Below are 22,526 nucleotides of genomic sequence, written 5' to 3'. Positions count from 1 at the left end.
TGTGTCTGTGGAGGAGAATGGACAGGATAAAATATTTTTTAAAAAACCCTGTTTATACGTTTGAAATTTAAATGCAGTGGATGGCTGTATTTTCACTTTGAACTATTTGCAGACCTCTGAGAACAGAAGACAACCAACTGCAGTAGGAGAACAATGAGATTTCTGGGAAGCCCTCTCCACAAATGAAATGCTGTTGCCATGGTTGCATAAAAAGTACATTTTAGGGTTTTGTCAGATTCAGAAAGTTATAACAGGTTACTTTTACAAAAAAAATAATAAAGTAATGAAACCGGCACTCAATAGACTGGATACAGCCGCTGGACCTTGGTTGCAATCCACTGTGCTCTAGGTTAGGTACACTTCAGTATTTCCCAGTAGAAAAGAACAGAGAGCCTGGCACCAGTATGTAGTAATCCAATATTCCTTTAATCCAGCAAGTACATGCAAAACATTAGGAGCATAAAGAGGTCGGCCTAACAGCCGTTCCGCAGGTTCCCCTGCTTCTTCAGAGGCACAAAGACTTTGTGCCTCTGAAGAAGCAGGGGAACCTGCGAAACGGCTGTTAGGCCGCCTTTTTTATGCTCCTAATGTTTTGCATGTACTTGCTGGATTAAAGGAATATTGGATTACTGCATACTGGTGCCAGGCTCGCTGTTCTTTTCTACTGGGAAATAACAGGTTACATGCTGGAATGTAAAAGTTAGTTTAATGACAGTAGTAATGGGATGGTGTAGCAATTGTATATCATCAGTTTCTCTAATAAATAGTATAGACACTTTCTCATCACTTTAGATGCATATTTTCTTACTTAGGAATCTTGTCTTTCTCTTTTCTGGGCACAGAGGTCCAACTACCTGCACAGACAAGTAGTCCAGTTTGCCAGCCAATATCCCAATGTTCGTGTTACTCCGTGGAGGATGGCGACCATCTGGGGAGGGGCGAGTCTTCTATCCACCTACCTTCAAAGTATGCGAGACCTCCTGGAGATGACCGACTGGTCATGGGATTTCTTCATTAATCTCAGTGCAGCTGATTACCCAGTCAGGTAGGGCATTTTTTAAATGTGCATAGTACTTTATAGCTGCGTAAAAAAAACTGTGTTTTCGCTTGCTTGTTGCATTTTATAAGAAATACTGAGATGTGGCCCTGTGATTGGTGGTTTCAAAACAATGTGCAAATGTGTAGGTGCCATGTGAGAAGTGGGCATAAGATTGTGTTTAATTTTTTGTTTTGTGGCCAACGAAGATGATTCTTCACCCATGACTAATGCACACCTACATGGTTTTAGCATGGAAGAGTTCACGTTTGGGTAGGCAGGAAATGTACACCTCTCCTCCACCTTTTCCCTACTGCAGAGTATCCTTGTTCCAGTGTGAAGGACAAATTATTGTTTCTCACCTCTCTGAACAAGAAGGTGGAAGTAAAACAATGATGGGAGCTTAAGGTGCTATCTGTTCAAACTCTTAATATGGGGGCAACTTAATGGTCACCTCCACACAAGAGTTGCAAAATATTATTTATTTTGAACACCTTCTGAAATCTTCAGAATTTTTCTCTGGTATCCTCATCTTGGTTGATTACCTGCATATTTTTGCTTTTTGTTTTGGCTAAATTGCTAGAAGTCCTTGTGTAAGTTGCACACTTCAATTGGTCGAACCCGGGTGTCTGTGTAGATACTGAGTGGACTTTGGTTCTCAATGGATAGCCCTGTATCATCTAGAGGTTCCAGCTGACAAAGCATTTATTAGGTTTTCAGCCTGCGGACATTGTTGTTCCAAGTGCTGTATTTGGAAGCAACATATAGCATGACAATATGATAGAGTTTTTGCACTTTAATTACACCTGTTAATGACTTCAGTTGCTTCAGCTACCTAATTTCCCAGTCCCCAAGCTCCTCCCTATAGCTTCTGCTTTCTTCATGTTTTTAGCCTCTTCCAGATCCTGATCACAGTGTCTTCTGGTTCCCTCACTCTGGTCCTGATCTTGATTGCTGATATAAAGCTTTTTATCAACAATTCAGACTTAAACCTGAGCGAGGCTGGAGGACTCAAAAGACGCTGCAGTCAGGACCTGGAAGAAATGAATATACGTGGAATGCGGCTGAAGAGAGGTGTGTGGTGACTGGAAACACACAAGAGGTGGCTTTAGCATTCTATTTCCTGAACGTTTCACTGCATATATACTAGATATTAAGTGTGGGAATAAGACGCTGCATCAACAGACCTGGGACAGACACACACACATATACTGGAGGACAAGGATACATATAGAAAGAAAAGTTCTGGAAAGTAATTGAAAATGTAAAAAAAGGTCAAAAGGTAATTTAATTTTCAAAAATGCACAATTGTACTCCTCAGTGTTCTCCCCAGGCTCTTTAGCCGGGTGCTCCACCCGGCTGTCATCGGCTCACCTCCTTCTCTGCTGTAAGCCGGCCCTGCATTCTTTCATCTGGCCCCACCTGGCTACTTTTTCATGCCACCCAGCTGGAAAAATATTCTGGGGAGAACACTACTCCTCAATGATAATAAACATATCCATTCAATGTCGATAATAAGCAGATAGGCCCATTAAAGCTTGAATTGAAAAAAGACTGTATTTTTCTTTTAGGCTATATATATATATATATATAACTATTAAAGAGTTAAGAGAAAGAGCTTTCAAGGTGATAAGTAATTCTTCTGAGTGAGATTTCCTGTGCGCTAGGAAAAAAGAGAACCAACCAAACCACTAATAGAAGAAACGATAAAGATAAACCATGTGGAATTACAGTGCAGAGAAAATGGAAAGAAAAATAGAATGAAAACAAGAATAGGAGCAAAAATTAACTAAAAACCTGATACTAAGATCCATTCAGGAAAAAATGGTAAACGACTTAACATCTGGACAAAACAAAGCCAGGAGAAGACCGCCTATGAGTATAAAGATTCAAATGAAAATCTCCGATAATGTGCCAGGCAATGGCTAATACAAAGCCAAATTCAAAACCGCTCAACATATTCTAAAATAATAAACAATAAATAGCACAACATAAATAAACCTTACATATAGAATAGTGTGACCAAAGTGTCTATATAAACACACTGCCAGGGCCCTACTTGGGCAAGCACCAGCATAATCAAAACAGAAATATACAGTGTAGCTCAATGCCAGCAAATGGACCTGCAGTACAGCAAGGTGACTAGGATGAAGATGATACCATGTTGGGCATCATGGTTCCTATAAATACTGGTTAACGGTGTCCAAAGTGCAACACCATGCCTGTGTGGGAGGGGCCAATCAATCAAACTAAGGGACATGTACAAGGTTTAGCATGTGACTACACAGTAAGTCACGTCACATGGAACAAAATAATTGAATAGCCAGAAGTAAACAAAGCTGGCGACCGGTTATGGAGTGTGACATATGCATCACCACCACGTGACACACGTGGTACTTCATGGCACGTAAACAAGCGGGTTGTTGTGGGGAGGGTGAGACTAGGGTTAGATTTAGCTATGGTAAAATATCAGTTAATTTACTCAATAAATGCTGTAAATAGTAAAATATCGGTAAATGTACCGATATTATACAGTCGGCACTCTCCCTGTGCCCATATTTCACATACGTGATCACACAACCAATCAGTATAATGTGGCAGGCGCAGGAAACCTCCGGTAACATGCTGGGAACTATGTTGCACAGAATCTTAATGATATTGAAGAAGCTCCATTGATATTTTCCACCATGTTGGAATTACCTTGCTTTAGGCATGTGAGGCTGTGACTAAAGTTTACAGCGCTGGCTGTAGGGATAAGTCACTGTACTGAGCATGAAGTGCTTTTAGCTAATACGTGTACTGCTCAGATAGTTGTGACACAGCATGACACGCTCCTTTCTAGTAAGTGTCTCAGGGATTTGCCTGGAGCACTTCACTTGCTCATTGTTGTCCCAAGAGGCAGTCGGCACCATTCTAGATGAGTGACATCATGCATGCTTTATATTGTGTGATTTAGAGAACTTGCGGCTGCCAAACAATCGATTTAACACATGAAGCAGCAACATCGTAAGTAATTGTTAATTGATAATAAAGTTGCATTTCATTATTCTGTGCAAGTATCCCTTTTCCTGAGGAAAGAGCTTTCTACTCTCCTCTCTTCTTTGGTGCGTTCACGAAAACCTGTCATGTGTCCCATCAACAATGTTTAAGGGTCAATCCTGAAGCAGCAGTAAACAGTAGCAATCAAACCTCTGCTCATCTTCAGGTGCATGTTCTATGCCTGAAGTCCCTACAACACTGACACCATTGTGTAATTTAATCGTGTGATCAAATGTTCCTTGCTGTGAAATCGTGTGCATCTGTCTCAGGTTTTTAGAGGATTACTCAAAACTGAAAATATGATCAAGGTTGTTGCACTAAGAAGTAACTTCTAACTTACAGAATGTTGGCAGCCCTCTCTCTCTAATCCACCTCTGGCGAAGTGTAATAACGCTGTGATTTCTTGCCTCTATGCGCTGCTCAAACAGAATAGTCCGATTAATTTCCCAGTGAAGAATAGATCAACTTCTGAGTCCTAAATTCACACAGCATGCCCTGCCATGGGATAGAGAGAATTAGAGCTTCTGTTTTAAAATTATTTATTCTTTGACATTTTCCTTTCTAGTTTTCTTTTCTGCTTATTTATTTACACCTTCTGCATTCTTTCCTCCGCCTGGGGAGAGGCGCAATCCTGTTTCTCTGTCCTTCTGTATTTGTGCTCAAGCTGTCCAAATAGTAATTAAAGTGACTCCACTGTGACATAAGGCCACTACAGGTGGCCATACACTAGTCAATTTTTTTCCTATCATCAATCTCTGGCCACCTCAATTATTTGAATAAATATGCTAAAAATCTGTGCCACAAACTATGCACATTTGATCGAGTTATGGCCCTAATCAATTGATTTGGTAGATGGCACCAGTCGGGAAGATTGTGCTTGGGGGTGTGTCAGTGTCACTAGTGGGGTTAGATTTTGGGAAAACTGAAGCAGCAGCAAGGCTACTTTCATCTCTCTGCTTTTCTCCTGTGTCCTCTCTCCACCACCGGGGCTCCATCCTGTCTCTTCACTCCTAGGGAGCTGTGTGTCAATTAAACAAACACTAGAGGCCTCTAGTGGTTACGTAAAGTACATTATACAGTGCCCCTAGTGTTTAGTTATGGGACACACAGCACCCCAGGATTGAAGAGACAGGGAGGAGTGCCTGGCAGTTAAGAGAAGACACGGGAGAAAGCGGTGGTGGACAGGTAAGAGTAGCTAAGCTACCAGTGTACACTCTGCATGTCCCCGGGGTATGCATAGATGAGGAGACCCAGAAAACAGTACACACAGATTTTCAATCATGACAATTTGTGTACAATGTGTGGAGTAATTGAATCAGAAAGATACCTCTCCTATCAGATAATTATTTGACAGGGATCTTTCTGTTGGCCACATTGACCAGTGTATAGCTAACTGCCCACTATTGTCATTCATTCTCTGGAATTTTTAACATTAATTGTTGCTCATCTGGCTAATCTGGAGGGACAAAGCTTCCTAAAAATGATCTTTCTTCTCTTCCAATATTGGCTTGACAGCCTCCTCTTGTCTGAGGCTAGCTCACACTAAAATAATGCATTATGTTATGGAATATGGTGAGCCTAAACCCTCGTAAACACACTATATTGAACATGGCAGGTGTACCCAGAGTTCAATCTAACATCCAGCATACTGGATCTATAAATAACAGAAATGGATGAGCCCATTGCTACTCACCTTACCTCCTGAACCCATATACAATGCTTGCTGGATGACAAGCTGGACGGAGGAATGGGAAGCCTCTGCACTATTCAGGACCTTCTCTCTACTCAGGTAAGTATCAAACCTGAAGTCAGTTTCCTCACGTCAGGTTTAATTTAACGTAAACCTGAGCCTAGGATTTTTATTCTGTACAAATATGTAGATAACTAGGTACCACTGCATTAATTTATTCATGTTAATCCTATTTTTATCTTCTCCCTTTGCACTAAGTATAAAATGTAAATAATATCTTGGCAGCGAATGTGGGAAGCTAGAAATTAAGTCTTGCTGTCTGTACACTCCCACATTTGCCCCTAGCGCCAGCAAACTCCCCAGACAGCTTGTTTAGATGGTTAATGTTCTCCTTGGTGATAGCAGCTTTCAAAGGGGTGGAAAACTAACCTCCCTAATTAAAGGCTTTTTTGTTTCCTTCGCAATATATAGGAAAATATGAGCTTACAAAACACTAATTTTTGCATGCTTAAACCCAGGCCTGGGTGAGATTTTCGTAATCTGTTCTCGGTACGTGTGTGTGTGTGTGTGTGTGTGTGTGTGTGTGTGTGTGTGTGTGTGTGTGTGTGTGTGTGTGTGTGTGTGTGTCTGTGCATGTGTGTGTAATTTTTAACCCCACTTAGAGATGCAGTGGCATATCACAACAGAGTTCAATATTGGTATTTTGTGGCAATGTGTGCATGCTATCCATGGTTCCTCGTCGTCAGTCATTTGTAATGCAGAGATAACGCAGCTGTTGTCCGGTACCTCACAGATCAGCTGATGTTAACTGAATGGACCCAAGGCCATAATGTGGATTGAACCATTTCAGCTTACTGCTGTACAATTGTAACTAATGTTATAACGTACCACAATGCAGATAGTCCTTAAGCTCTTTGGCGGTAATCCCGTGTCAGGCTCAGGCATAAAACCGTAGCTCAGAGCGGTAACCCTGAGCTTGGCTCGTGGTAGCCGCTAGGAGGTTAATGCAGAGCATAGCACGGAGTAGGCGTTTTAACTCACCTCCCCTGGGATCCAGACCTCGGCAGCCATTCTCCGTCCTGTCCTTGAAGGCTCTGGATCCCTTTGGTGAGAGCACGATCTGTCATGACGACAGCCGGTTATCTCACAATAGGGTTACAGCGCCATCTGGGGGATGGAGGGAGAACTGCAGCACTGGATACCGGGGAGGTGAGTAATGTGTAGGGGCTGATGCAGGCTCTATGGGGGTATGTTTTTTTTCTTGCTTTTAGGCTCTGAAATCAATGAAAAAAGTGAACCGCTATAAGACTCTAAAATCAGGAAAGAATCATACCACCAGTGAGGTTAAAAATGTGTAACCTGAAGTAAAACATATGTGTGTATATATATATATATATATATATATATATATATATATATATATATATATATATATATATATATATATATATATATATATACATGCCAACCAGAATGTCTGTGTTTGTGTGCCTATATCTATGCATATCAATTTTAACCCCACTTAAAGGGACACTTAAGTCAAACAAAAAAAATGAGTTTTACTCACCTGGGGCTTCCAATAGCCCCCTGCAGCTGTCCGGTGCCCTCGCCGTCTCCCTCCGATCCTCCTGGCCCCGCCGGCAGCCACTTCCTGTTTCGGTGACAGGAGCTGGCAGGCTGGGGACACGAGTGATTCTTCGCGTTCCTGGCCACAATAGCGCCATCTATGCTGCTATAGCATATATCATATACCATATAGCAGCATAGAGGGTGCTAATGTGTCTGGGAACGCGAAGAATCACTCGCGTCCCCAGCCTGTCAGCTCCTGTCACCGAAACAGGAAGTGGCTGCTGGCGGGGCTAGGAGAATCGGCGGGAGACGGCGAGGGTACCGGACAGCTGCAGGGGGCTATTGGAAGCCCTAGGTGAGTAAAACTCATTTTTTTTGTTTGACTTAAGTGTCCCTTTAAGGGGTGTACACACATCCAATCTTGATTGGCCAATTTTCGCACCTCCATTTAGTATGAGAGCTTATCTGCATGATCTGTTCAAAGTATACAGAAGCTGTTGGCCATCACACTACATGGAAGTAGTAAAATTGGCCAATCAAGATTGAATGTGTGTACCTACCCTACATACACACACTGGATAAAATAATAACCGCTTTGGCCAACCATGTGCAGTTCGTTGGCCCTTAGTCCTCCATAGCAACAGAATGCATTGTTAGCCTGAAGGCTAGGGATATGTCTGTAGAGAATTGGGTCACAAATTGTCACCCAATGGATCGTTTCCTGATCCTTGACAGGTAACAATTATCGGATGTGTGTACTTAGCTTTAAAATCTCAGCCTTTATTAAATTATTCACCAAAGGTCAAGGTCATTTAAAGGTGCTCCTTAAAAATGTGTAACCTGAAGTAAAATGGATATTATATACCTGCCATTCAGAACAACACACCGGCCATCTATTGCAATGCTACTTTAAGGCACTGGCTAAATCACGGAGGCTGTCTGTGACTCATAGCAAGCCAATCTCTATGTACAATTTGATTGGAGAAAGATGCCTGTTTGTTTGTTTTTTTGTTTTTTTTTTCATCTCCATGGACCTTACTGCATTTCACATTCTTCAAGTAGCAATCACATGCTGTTATTCTCTTCCCTTGTAAGTAAATTTGATATAGTCATTGAATTGCACCATGGTTCTTATTCAGTAGCACAGTATTTTCTTTATATTTCGTTTTATGACTAAATAAGCTGCTATTCTTTGTAAATTGTCCATAGATTTTCTTTAACAGACGTCACACAGTGAGAGATTTATCTTACTTAAAGAGGAACTCCAGTGAAAATAATGTAGTAAAAAAAGTGCTTCATTTTTTACAATAATTATGTATACATGATTTAGTCAGTGTTTGCTCATTGTAAAATCTTTCCTCTCCCAGATTCACATTCTGACATTTATTACATGGAGACATTGTTACTGTGGGCAGGTTATTTAGCTGTTTCTAGCTGCTCTGGCTGTTAGACAGCTAATAACAGCTGTTTCCTGTCTCTGAACATTGTTACATTGTGGCTGTTTGCCAGGAGTACCGCGGTCTTCAGAGGTTCTTGTGGGAGGGATTTCAGCACAAAATCAGTCACACAGCGCCCCCTGATGGTCTGTTTGTGAAAATCATTGTCTTTCTCATGTAAAATGGGGTATCAGCTACTGATTGGGAAAAAGTTCAATTCTTGGTTGGAGTTTCTCTTTAAGCACAGCATACTGGTCTGCTGTTAGTAAGAATGCTATAGACAGTTTCATTACATCCACCCAAGATATGGAAAAATGACTATGGTAACTGGAGTACGTGTTCTCTTACTCTCCATTAGTGCCCGAAAAGGTTCCAGATACATAACCGAAACATCTTCAAAACCATTTGCTGTAACCTTAGAATGTAGCCATAGTTTCAGCTTAATCAAGCATCTCCATACACATCAGCATCAATGTGACTTATTGTATTGTTCAAGAACTGTATTGTAATGAAGTGTGTGTTGTTTACTAAATGCATTTGATAGTAAAGCAGCTGCAAATATTGCTGAAAATCAAAAAATGATTGCTAAATTCAGTGTTATGTGACAGGAAGGACAAAACTAACCATCATGGAATGTAGGAATTCTAAAAAGCAGTGGCCTTTGCTGTATAACAGGCTGTTAGGCTGCTATACAGAACCACACATGGCCCTTGTCTCCTCTCAATCACCAGCAACATCTGTCCAATAGGAGTGGAAGATATTCCCTATCGCAGACTCCCTAAGAATTACTGACAGGAACTTGTTAGCAATCACTTTGGTGCCACACTCATATGAAAAGAGGAACACAGCCCTGATGTGCAGGAAGGTACTAAGCAGCACCTGAGGACCAGAGGACAGCATGGGAAGACTCTGGGGAATCCATCGGCATCCCTCTCCTTCCGTAAGTATTTACTACTTTATTTTTTTTGTTAGGCCTCGGGTTCTCTTTAAGTATCTAATGAATTGAGCATGGCCGATTGCTGTGTTCTTTTCCCTCCCACCCCCCTCCACCCACAGAAAGTTGATCGATTGACCCTCCAAACCCCTCCATAGCCTTCTGGCTAGTGATGCGTCTGTACAGCATTGGTCTCTTATTTGTTGCACAACATTTCCAAATCCCCAATCGGCACCAATAATTGCATGTATATGTGTTTAGCTCAAAATGAACTCGGAATTTCCTCTCTGCTCAAAACGATACGCAGCTGATACAAAATCTACAATAAATCTGCACTGTTTCTACTTCCTGCTTTCATGGAAGCCGACATATTAATATCCTGTGCTTTCAAATGAGCTTATCTACCGTGGCAGTCAGGTAACACAGGGGAGAGATCAAATTACAATTTGTGATTAGAGACAGATGAGAGGGAATCGGACAGGCTATGCTCTCTAAATACATACAAGGTATGTCATTTCTGTCGCCCGGCAGGGACCGTGGCCAAGGCTAGCAACACGTGTTGCTATGTAGTGCAGTGGAGGGATAGTGGGTTTGCACAATGGGGCGACTTCCCACGGATGGGGGTACTGGTGAGAACAGTGCAGTACGTCTCCTGGCGTGTTACCTGACCCGCGCCAAGTCACGTGACATGCTGGGAGCTGAGCATGGACACGGGAAAGCCACTAGGAGGTACAGGACGTCGCTGGAGGCTCAGTGAGTATTTTAAGGCTAGCTGCCCCCCCCCCCCCCCAAAAAAAAAAAAAGAAAAAAAACAGTCCCCGTCATCCCCTCAGGCAAGCCAGTTTGTTGAGACTTCCGATTGTCTGATCTCCAGATAACAGGGACGTTGCTGTAATTAACACATAGTTGGGTTTCCTGAATAATTTAGTACATTCTTCTATATAATTGTTGCGGTGCCTCCAATTAGCGATTTAAGTTGTGTGTGGTCTAAGCAGCTGTCACATATTTTGGAATTCCTGCTCTCTGTAAAGTCTGCCATATTCAAGATAAGGAAGAAGTCAAAATACAGCATTTAAGCACTGACAGAATAAAATTCCTCCAGGACACCAAAGCTTTGTACAAGATAAAAACTATGACTACAACAAATCTTTATTGTTTTAGCACTTTGTCAGGCCAATTGGTATTCACTGTTACTGTTGATGTTAACGTACCTTCACGAGGTGATAAATGCTCTTTGCTTTAATGCCATCCGTTGTTAAGAATGCTTTGTTACATATACTTTACTGTGTTTTCCCGAACTGCTCCACAAGATTTGCTAGGGCTGATTTTTAGGGAATTCAATGGATAGTCTACATATATTCTTTAAAAAAAAAATTGTTTATTCAAATATAACTATGTCATCACATTCTGAAAATTCATCATAAGACCCTGAATTCCATAATTTCCTTCCTTTTTCCATGTACAATCGGGAGCACGGTGGTGTAGTTGTTAGCTCTCTCACCATACAGTGGTGAGTCCCTGGTTCAAATCCCAGCCAGGGCACTATCTGTATGGAGTTTGTATGTTCACCCAGTTTCTGTGTGGGTTTCCTCCGGGCATTTGTCTATCCTCCCACACCCAAAAACATACAGGTAAGTTAATTGGATTCCCCCTAACAAAATTGGCCCTAGGCCTAGACTATGATACATACAGTACACCACATGATACATACATAGACATATGACTATGGTAAGGATTAGATTATGGGCCCCTCTTTGGGACAGTTAAATGACAAGACAATATATACTCTGCAGCACTGCGGAAGATGTTGGTGCTATATAAATACTAAATAATAATACAACAATCTACATCTACAGAGATGATCCTAGTGGTTAGCGCTCTCGCCTTGCAGCGCTGGGTCCCTGGTTTGAATACCAGCCAGGTCAACATCTGCAAAGAGTTTTGCATGTTCTCCCCGTGTCTGCGTGGGTTTCCTCCGGGCACTCCGTTTTCCTCCCACATCCCAAAAACATACGTATAGGTTAATTGGCTCCCCCCTAAATTGGCCTTAGACAGCAACACATACACTACACAATACATACATATACATATGGTAGGGAATTAGATTGTGAGCTCCTCTGAGGGACAGTTAGTAACAAGACAATATATATACTCTGTACAACGCTGCGGAAGATGTTGGCGCTATATAAATACTAAATAATAATAATAATTGTTTTAGGTCTCATGGGGTCCTTTGTGTGTGATTATTTTAGGGGTGTCTACCGGTTTTGCTGTATTCTATTGCCAATTGATTTTACTTTTTTTACCTGTATACCATAGCTGCCTGGACACTATTTACATTTTTATGAATAGTTACTAGGACTTATTTTTGGAGTAGGGCTTCTATTCCAGGCATCCAAAAATTCCTGAAAAATCATGGTGTTTTTTTTAGGATAGGTCTTATTTTAGGGGGAACAGGGTAACTTTGTGATAGCTACCAGAATGAAGCATTTAATCATCATAAACCACTTTAAAATTACTTTGAAGTTTTGAGAAGTTGATAGCCCAGCTTCAACCAAAATTTTCATTTTCATTTATTTAAAATCATTTTCATTTCTTAAGCTGCAAGACGCAGCCAATCTCTACCCACTGCAAGACTCAGTCAATACAAATGGCCGATGAACAAAATTTCCATGATCTTTATACAAAAGATGTTCAGCGATGGGATGTGAACGACAGCAGTACACCGCAAGAAGAATGCCAATGATAGGCTCTTTAAACAATGAAGGATGCAGTGGTGTAGACTTAAAGAGGAACTGTAACATAAAAATATCCCCTGGGGGGTACTCACCTCGGGTGGGGGAAGCCTCCGGATCCTAATGAGGCTTCCCACGCCGTCCTCCATCCGTCAGGGGTCTCGCTGCAGCCCTCCGTGGAGTCCGGGCAGCGGTGACGTCATTATTTACCTTCCTGGCTCCTGCGCAGGCGCTCTGACGGCTTTCCATTCCGAACTACACGGAAATACCCGATCGCCGTCGGGTCCGCTCTACTGCGCAGGCGCAAGTCTCCTGCGCCTGCGCAGTAGAGCGGACCCGAATGAGATCGGGTATTTCCGTGTAGTTCGGAATGGAAAGCCGCCACAGCGCCCCCGCTGGAGCCAGCAAAGGTAAATATTGAAATGACAGTCGGCACAGTCGCCGGCTGTTCGGAGGGCTGCGGAGAGACCCCCGTGGGACAGAGGACGGCGTGGGAAGCCTCATTAGGATCCGGAGGCTTCCCCCACCCGAGGTGAGTACCCCCCAGGGGATGTTTTTAATGTTACAGAGTCTCTTTAAGCGGACACATTATTTAAAGATCTGTTCACACTGCTGATGACAAACTATTATCTATCTATCTACAGTGTGTATATCCTATATAATAATAGGCAACTGTCCCTGCATACAGCACGGACAGTTGTCTCTGTGTAGCTGGGTCCGTGGTTTTTGCTACTGCGCAGTTGTGCGCAGCACGGACCCAGCCTCACACAGACAGGAGGACAGGGACGGAGTCAGGCGGGCGTGAGTGTGCAGCAGGGGCGCGTGTGCGCAGTACATGCGGCGGGTGGCGGCGGCAAAAAACACAGACCCTAGAGCCCGTTTTTAAACGGGCTTGGGTCTGCTAGTATATATATTTAAATCTCCAATGGAGACAATGTTAAAGTGAACCTTAACAGACTGTTAAACAAAAAAGTGCGTCTCATGATTGCGCTCCCATTGTCGTGGCTCTCCCGTGCATGCGCAGGACAGCCACGGCGACGGGAGTGCGATCGAGGGATGTGCATGACCAGGGCCACACAGGCGCACTGGCCCGGCAACTGACCAGTTGCCAAAAACGAAACTGGCTGGCTGCGGGGGACCAGATAAACGTTTTTTTCCAGGCGCAGCCACAGAACTTCTGCAGGGAGCTGGTGGAAGCCCCAAGTAAGTGAAACTTTTTTTTTTTTTAAGGTTCACTTTAAAGAAACTCTCTCTTCAGCAGGGAAAAGGTTTTGATGTCTGTCACTCACTGTCTTCCCTTGTGACATCCTTCACTGAGATCTGAGTGCTTGGTCACAGGGCACCCATGTATAAGCTATAGGCTTTCTATACGCCAGCGGTTCTAGATGTAAGCCTGACTTCAGGGGCATAAAGAGATAATTTGCATATTCAGCAGTGGTGCATTGTGGGAAATCAGTTACTCACTTAAAGCGGACCTCAAGATATTAAAACAAAAAAAAAATGTTTCACTTACCTGGGGCTTCTCCTCCTTTCCACTTCTGGCAGTCGCTGTCCACTGCGCCTGCACGGCCCTGGCTGCACTTATCCTCGTTCACGTTCCTTTCACCGGAAGTGTACTGCACAAGCACAGTAGAGATTTTCCTGTAGTGTGCCTGCTCCTTGCCATAGGAGCGCGTATGAGGATTTACACGGCTAGGGCCGAGCAGGCACACTGGACGTCGACTTAGAAGTTGGTGTGAAGAAAATTGAGCTGTCGCGGGGGAACAGAGGGTCATTTGAAAATGGTACGGGCACAGGATAACTGCAGGGGGCTATATCTTCAGGTCCGCTTTAAAGCTGAATTGTCTCATATACCTCCTGTTTTAAGAATGCATATTACAACTGAGTGTTGCGTTTTAGTAGGAGGGCTTTTCTGTCTCTTTAGTCTTCAATACTTTCCTATTGGTTCTGGGTCCCCTAAGCTGCTTGGGTATTTTGTTGTAGGGATTAGAAGTTAGAGCAAAGCTATGTACCTATGTCGCGATTTTCCTGATGACCGGCGATTTTTTTTTTTTGCGCGTCGATCGGTCATTTACGCAATGCCGTGACTTGTGTACAGGCGCACAATCACACAAACGTCGCTTAGCGTCGCACGGCGATAACAACCTTCACGGCAGATCGGATTTTTAAGATCCCCAACGACTTGCTGCAAAGTACCCTGATCGCTTGGCTTCCCAATCGCGCCCATCGTGTAACGTTGCGTATGTAGCGTGCAGGAAGAGACGTTGCTTATCGACCATTATCAAGGGGATGTCGCTGGACCAGTCAGTAGGGATGTAGGTATGACCCAGAGTAGTACGGCTGCGCTGGGCCGGCGGGGTGCACGTCTTTGATCGCGCGCCTGTTCCCAGCTACTCTCTGCGCATGAGCGTGAAAAAGTGCCCGGCAACAGGCGCGCGATTAAGGACACACACCGCCGGCCCAGCGCAGCCGTACTAATCCGGGTCATAGAGACCCGGAAGTAATACAGGGTGAGGTGTTTGCCGGCGAACGGTTCCCCACATCTCTACGGGCCGTCAGGTGAGGAGTATGAGGCTTAATTCTTTCCAGTGAAGACAGAGACTACAGAAGCAGATTGACTGTCATCAGAAATCTTGTGGAATTGCAGAATCCATCTCCACAGCAGCTGTTGGATGCACTCTTGTCACACTTGTGCCTGTGCACTGTACTCCAAATTAGATGCGACTGCCACAGAGACCTATAAGATTTTATGGTAGGCGTATCTATTTAAAGCTATATGCAGAGTGCAAGAAGAAGTGGGACTAGAGAGCCCAAGCTTCTGCTTAACTGAAATAAAGGGAAATCATCTAGTATGTATGAGCAGAGCATAAACAGGCTATTTAGCGGTGTGTCTGGATTTAGGTTGTAATTATTGGCATGTCTGGCCACCTCTGCTCAACATCGATTGAATCCTGTAGACAGTAGTCCCCAGATTCTCTTTAGCTCGGGCAGCACACAGTCATTTTTCTAACTCTGTCTTGAATTGATTTGTGGACTGTCCAGTCCAGTGTTATGTCTGTGTACAAAGCAGGCTTGTGCTGGGTCTACTTAACTTTTTTTCTATTTAATTTTGCCAATAAATACAGATAACTTTAGTAATGAATGAATTCCTGTATAAAAATTACATTATCTCTTATATGTTCCTGTATCGCTGCAACCCCTTAATCCAGCCCCCGGAGCAGAACTGCTGTGATCAGGTAGTTGTTCCTTCAGAATGGACCTTCACTCTGGACTGCTGACAGTTCATCTTTCTTTTTAACCTATCTCCAAGAATGCTCTGCTTTTACTCGCAATGTGCTGTAAAAATAGATGTCTATTTTTGCTAAGTCTGAGTCAGATGTCATTTCACTGCGCTGAAAAGCTTCAGGGTGGAAATACGCTTTCTAAAATATTTACAACTGCATGTGCAGAGCTATACGTTATATTGTAATGCTGGGCTTTGCATCACTTTCTGTTTACTAGATTGTAGGAAGTAAAGCTATTCAGACAATAAGAGCAGCAATGTGCAGTAGGGTGTTTGCCTGCTTCCTGACATACTTCTGTAAGCTTCCGTGAAATTGGTTGATGAACATAATAATCCAATCAGAGATTCAGACTGTGCACTGCGCCATCATCATTATTTTTTTAACATTTTGCTGTTCTGAAAGCTGAACTACATATTAAGGTGCAACAGGGCTGTGTTTGAATAATAACACATTGGCTGTATGTCCATTCATTGCCAAGAATCCAGAACTTTGGCCATGTTAAACTCAATTTAGTCCAAGAGCCACCTACCTGTACTGCTTGTGTACATAGTCATTTATCTAAATTTTGTGTCTTAAATACAATTTAGGATGCCCTTTAAATATATAGTTTCATCTTTGAATAATAGTATATTCAGCAGGGTTACTCTGCATTGAGTTCCGTTTGATTTGCATTTGTGTTGAGATCCATTATTCCCCAAACTGTTATTGTCCAGCATTTGAAGTCCATTCCAGATTGTTTTGGATTCAGTGAGTGGTCGAGCCCAAATGCTAATCAAACACAAATGAAACTCTGTTGAAGATGCAAATCAAGTGCCTATGAAAACACAAATGACTTTGTGAATTACCTTATACCTTATTAACCAAAATTGCTGTACGTTGGTAATCCTCTGATAGATGGGGCTGCAGTTTGACTATAACTCATAAACCACATTTGTGGATGTACAGTACACCATTCAGGATATAGCATCAACCACTTCCACTAAAACCACTAAAATATACATGCATTGCACATAATTTAATCTGTACTGATCTCATGGAAGATACATAGCAAACTATTCAGTCCGTACTGATCTAATTTGAAGAAATGTTGATCTCTGAACTTTCTGATTTTACCACAGTATGCTTTCCAATAGACTATACTATGCCTATCTACTGTATGTTCAGGGGCGTAGCAATAGAGGTTGCAGAGGTAGCCGCCACATCGGGGCCCTTGGGCCAGAGGGGCTCCGAGGGGTCCTTCCTCAACTACAGTATTAGCTCTCTATTGGTCCAGTGTTCATAATAATCACTTCTATAGATACTTTGAATACTGGTAATTATTAACAAAGTGCTCCCCATCCCCTTCTTGAACCTCTGAGGGCTCATTTCCACTATCGCGAATTCGCATACGTTTTTCGCATGCAAATTCGCATAGCAATACAAGTGAATGGGACTGTTTCCACTTGTCAGGATTCCTTTGCGTTTTTCTGTGCAGAAAAAATTCGCATGGCAGAGCCATCAGAATTCGCATACCGCTATGCGAATCGCATACAATGCATTTAATAGGAAATTCGCATGAGGTTTGGGTATGCGAATTTTCATGCGAATTTTCATGCGAATTCGCACAGAAACAATGGAAAAGCACACCAGCACTGCCATGGTTAAATTCGCATACATCGTCATCCATGCGAATTCGCGTGCGAATACGCATGAAAATTCGCATGGACCCGCATGCGAATTTCGCATCTGCATGCGAATTTTTACCGCGGCGATTCGCACCGCACAAGTGGAAATGCAGCCTGACACTGTAGTTGCCATTGGCAGGTTTTGGTGCACCGCATCAATTGTTATGTATAGAGTGCTTGGGGGGTCCCATTGTAAAACTTGCATTGGGGCCCACAGCTCCTTAGCTACACCACTGTGTATGTTAAATATGGTGTATTCCTAAGTATATCAGTTATTTCAGGTCATTTTTAAATACTGTATGTTTCTTTTTGGTTATTATTCATTTTAAAAGATACTGCTGTAAGGATTATGTCCTGCATTGAGTTAAAACAAACTCCTGCTGTTAACAATGCCCAGTAATTTCTTCCAGACAAAACCCAGCTACTCTATTGTTTTTAAAGAGAATTCTACTGACTTTATTCATCTCCTTTTTACCCGAGACTATTTCAAATAACACAGCTGACTAAAGAGAAAGTGTGAGGCATGTTAAAACTTGCAGGTCCTACATTTGACAAATTAACATTTCTCTCCCCTGCACATCCCTAAGCTTTACAGATGGAATAAGTAGTAAGGGTAGGACAGCATAACACAGACGTTGTGTACAGCAGGTTTTGGAAAACTGCTGGGTCAAATAAAAACAGTTATGTGTAAAAACAACCTATGGAGTTTTAACCATTTAACGACCGATCCACGCTAGTTGGCGTGGACGTGGCGACAGCCCCAGGACTGCCAAACGCTGATCGGTGTGCAGTCCTGAGAGCATGTTTTGCAGGAGATCACGAGTGCCGATGCGCGCGCATCTTCGCATGAATGACGGAGCTCCGCTCTGCCATCAGTCTCCCAGCAGTGATCACCGATCGGAGACTGTGAGGCGGCGAAACCGCCATCTTAAAGGACTTTACAGCGCTGCAATCTACAGCAACGCTGTACTGGGGAGAGCCTTGTGACACAGCTGTCCCCCTGGCAGGCTCAGGAGTGATCCCCTGTCATAGGCTGATGCCTATGACAGCCGATCACAGTGATTGGCTGGCGGGAGGAAGGAGGGAGGGAATAGAAGAATACAAAAAAAAAATAGCAAAATGTATTTAAAAATAAATGTAATAAATATTTGTACAAAAAAAATAAACATCCCAGCAGGGATCAGACCCCACCAACAGAGGGCTCTGTTGGTGGGCAGAAAAGGGGGGGGAATCACTTGGATGCTGAGTTGTACGGCCCTGCAGTGAGCCCTTAAAGCTGCAGTGGCCTAATTTGTTAAGGATGGTCTGGTCACTAGGGGGGGGTTTAAGCCTGTGGTCCTTAAGTGGTTAACATGCAAAAATTGAATGCTGTACAGACATTTTCTGTGACTGGAGTTACAGTTTAATTAGTTGTATGGGCTTGGATGGAAGCAGTAAATTTGGGCCCTGGAGGTGCTACAGAAGTTTGGGCTCTGCCATAGGCGCACATAATAATACTAATTAGTATAAACCTCATACTAATTTTGCTTGCGCCTGCTATCTGTAGCCACAGTTTGGATAGTGGGCGGCCCCCAATGCCCAATATTTTATCTGGTGCCTCTGATGACCAAATTTCCCCCTGCGAACAAAATTAGTAGGGGCACCTATGTCGGTGCCCAAACTTCCGCAGCGCTCAATATTGTTTGCTTTTACGTTGGGGGGGGGGGGGGGTCAGGGGTTGTTTTAAGATTACTATATTCTATTTAACAATACTAATGTAACTCTACTCTAGTTATTTTAATTGGTTTTAAATTGTTGTGTTGATATATGTATCAAATAAGGCTTTTTGTAGTTTTGCATATTTTTCTTAGCATTTTGATCTATACTTCAGTTAATCCTATTTGCACACTCCCACCTACACAACATGTTTGATCTATATAGCTTTATTTATTTATATCTTGGTGCTGATGGTGCTTACCCAGTTTTGTGCTGTCATTGGAGCATGGGTGTTTAGGGTTAGGCATCGGCAGAGGGAGGGCTCTGTCTGCCAGTAGGATAAAGGGGAAAGAGGCGCCCAGAGAAGATAAAATGCATTAAAAATAAATAAAATGAAAAAAGTGAGGTGGCTTACCTCAATGAAGACAAATTCACATATTAATAGAATTTTATTGCACTGGAAATGCGTTTCATGGGTGCATACCCACTTCCTCAGGCCAAATAACAGTGCCTAATAGTGCTTGTAGCCTCAAATAAGGCACCTCTCTCTCTCTCTCTCTCTCTCTCTCTCTCTCTCTCTCTCTCTCTCTCTCTCTGAGGCGCATTATTTGTGGCTACAAGCACTATTAGGCATTGCTATTTGGCAATGGGCATGCACCCACGAAATGCATTGCCAGTGCAATAAAATTCTATTAATACATGAACTTGTCTTCACTGAGGTAAGCCATCTCACTTTTTTTCATTGTATTCGTTTTTAACACATTTTATCTTCTCTGGGCGCCTCTTTCCCCTTAATCCTGTGCCTTCACCCTCCTTTCGGTCCTCTTTGACCAATTTAGGCCATTTCAGGTTTGCTTTTTATCAAGAGTGTGACCCTTACCAGCTCCGTCTGGTCACCCGAGTGGAGTCGGGGTTAAACATCTCCACCTGCTTCTAGCGGTCAGTTGCCCTTCTGCAACCCACCTTTGTGAGTATAATCCATCCGCATATTTTATATACTTCCGGTACTGTGACATACTGCACCATTTGGGCTCCTGTGTTCCAGCATTCCAGCGATGGGATCTCCATCCGCCCATCCAGCGTCCTGTATCCAAGGCTACAGTGGTGCCTCATGTGACCTGTTATGTGCTGCCGTGTTACATGAGACACCACTGTAGTCAGAGTGGAAGCAGGACGTCATGTGTGCCTGATCCCATCACTATGTGGTGCAGTGCCTGTGCAACACATACCCGGCATCCTGGGGATCAGATGCTACAAGCCAACAGGGCAGGGAGGAGATGGTATCTTGGAGGGAGGTAAGCATAGTGCCAGTGCCTGCAATGTATTGCTTCAGGTGGCAAAAAGTCTAGAACTGGCCCTGGGGTTAGGTATAGTGGTAGTAAAATAACAGTATCATTTACGAATATTTTACTATAAATTTACCGACATTCTGCTATTTCCGACGCCCAGATTTGCTGGAGACCTTTTTGCATGTACGTGCTTGGATTGTTGTCTAGTGTTTTGGATAGGAGAAAAGATTATAAAAATTGAGGAGAGGGTGAAAATAAAATGATATCAAACACATCAACATTTGAAATTGACTAAGAAAAGAAAGTCGCATAGAAACATGACTCAACTGTCAGGTACAGGAAAAATGTATCAAATATATACATTAATGTAAAAGTGCTCTTTGCTAAATGATCCCCTCCGTTCCTACAGCTGTATGCTGTCACAGGAGATGTACAGTATAGGCGTGATGAATCTGCTCACGCTGCATTCCGTCCTGCTCCATTCAGCAGAGCTGAGAGCCTGTAAGTGGGACATTTCTGTACATAGAGCTGCTAATATCCAGCCCTGTGGCCTTGTTCTGTTAATGTGCTGACTGATATCCACTCAAGACATCTTTTTAGCTTTACCTTTTGTGCCATCATCTAGCTGAACTTGGCTAACGTGGCGCAGACTGCCTGGAATCACAGAGCAGCAGTAGCACAGAGTCATGGTATGTGGTTTAAAAATAGTTTATGACCTACTTTCGATTGTTTATATGTTTCATATCAGGGAGCAGCTCCTAAACCAAGTGCAGCCTGAGATCTCGCTACACAATGGAGTCATCCAGCCATGTAACGCTTCCTATCCTGTCACTGGTTAGCTCAGGTTTTCATGTTTCATTAATTAGCAACAGAAGGTAACAAGTGCATACAATTAGATTATAATAGATCTAAGAGTAGGAAGCATCTCGCAAAGACCATCTGTGAGAGATTATATGTGAAGCCATTCAGGCAGGCTGTACATGTGTGTCAAGGTAGAGATAATCACCGCTTTAGTCAGGCGGTAATAACCTTGCTGGATTACAGCTACACTGGTAAATCTTTGAGATGAATGGTTTGGAAGAAATTGTGTTTTCTCAGGTTGTAAGTGAACAAGGCTCTGCTTCTGAAATGCACTCCGCAACTGTTCCATCTTTTGTCAAGAGAATGTGGAGATGGGGGGGGGGGGGGGGTGATCTACCAAAAGAGGTGTACAGTGAAGGGCAATGCAGCTAAAGCATGTTCACTTACATCCAGTGTTGTACAAAGGAATCACTGTCGTTCCAAACCCCCCTGAACTCAATTCAATGTTACCAGTGTAACCTGTATGAAACCGCTTGCACCAGGCCCTGGCTGAGTGGAATCCACCAGACACTGACTCAAATGAGATTATCAAAGATTTATTAGCAACCGAACAGTGGTCACGGTAATTGTTATCAGCTTCAAACACTTCAATGTCAAAACACACCTCCCTTACACATCAAAGGTCAAAAATACACAATATCTAGTCTTCACAGCCGGTGTGCCGGTAAAACCTGCGGAAGGAAACAGTTAGCTACACAGGAATTATCGTGAGCTACAATAGGTCTTCTCATACAACAATCAACCACTTTACAGCATATACAGATCACAGTACCGATGTTTGACGTGGGCTGGGGAAAGGATTGGTCTACTGAGCAATTCAGTCCAATACCTAATCAGTTCTCAGTCCCTCGCAACCAAGTCCAGGCTATATTGCTCAGCAAAACCTTGGGGGAAACTTGTGACTTGTGGTACTGAATAGTTAACAGTTCGTTGGTTGGTCCAATCAGGACATTCACCTTGCTTCAAGATCTTTTAGACTCTGTAGGTGGTATTTGTAGCACTCAATACACTTTACTCTTAATACCTCCCTCCAGGATTGGGCCTCCCAAAACAACAAACAAAATAAAATATAAATTAAATCAAAAAGGGTTAAAGCAAAATAAAGATAAATGAAATAAAATATACAGTGACAGATGCACCCCTTTATACCATCAACACCACCCTCCTACAATAGAAATCTCTTTAAGTGCACTTTGAGCACACTTTAGTATTACAAGACGCAATGCAACTCCTCCTCTTCCACTTAGCTTTGTAATACTGACAGGTTCTCTTTAAATATCAGACTCTTTGTAAT

General features: G+C 42.9%; 1 protein-coding gene across 4 annotated transcripts in view; it reads left to right on the top strand.

Annotated features, from left to right (window-relative positions):
• Window positions 1-22,526, top strand: part of XYLT1 (xylosyltransferase 1) — a 481,277-nt gene that overhangs the window by 277,798 nt on the left and 180,953 nt on the right. For all 4 annotated transcript variants that reach the window (XM_068244759.1, XM_068244760.1, XM_068244762.1 and 1 more), the window contains exon 4: window positions 843-1,045. In XM_068244759.1, coding sequence (XP_068100860.1) covers window positions 843-1,045 — 203 coding nt within the window. The remainder of the gene's footprint in view (window positions 1-842; window positions 1,046-22,526) is intronic.

The sequence above is a fragment of the Hyperolius riggenbachi genome, chromosome 7 (assembly GCF_040937935.1).
Source record: "Hyperolius riggenbachi isolate aHypRig1 chromosome 7, aHypRig1.pri, whole genome shotgun sequence".
In the NCBI taxonomy this organism is placed as follows: Eukaryota; Metazoa; Chordata; class Amphibia; order Anura; family Hyperoliidae; genus Hyperolius; species Hyperolius riggenbachi.
The sequence above is the reverse complement of the archived record's forward strand: the minus strand, read 5'-3'. Positions and strand labels throughout refer to the sequence as shown.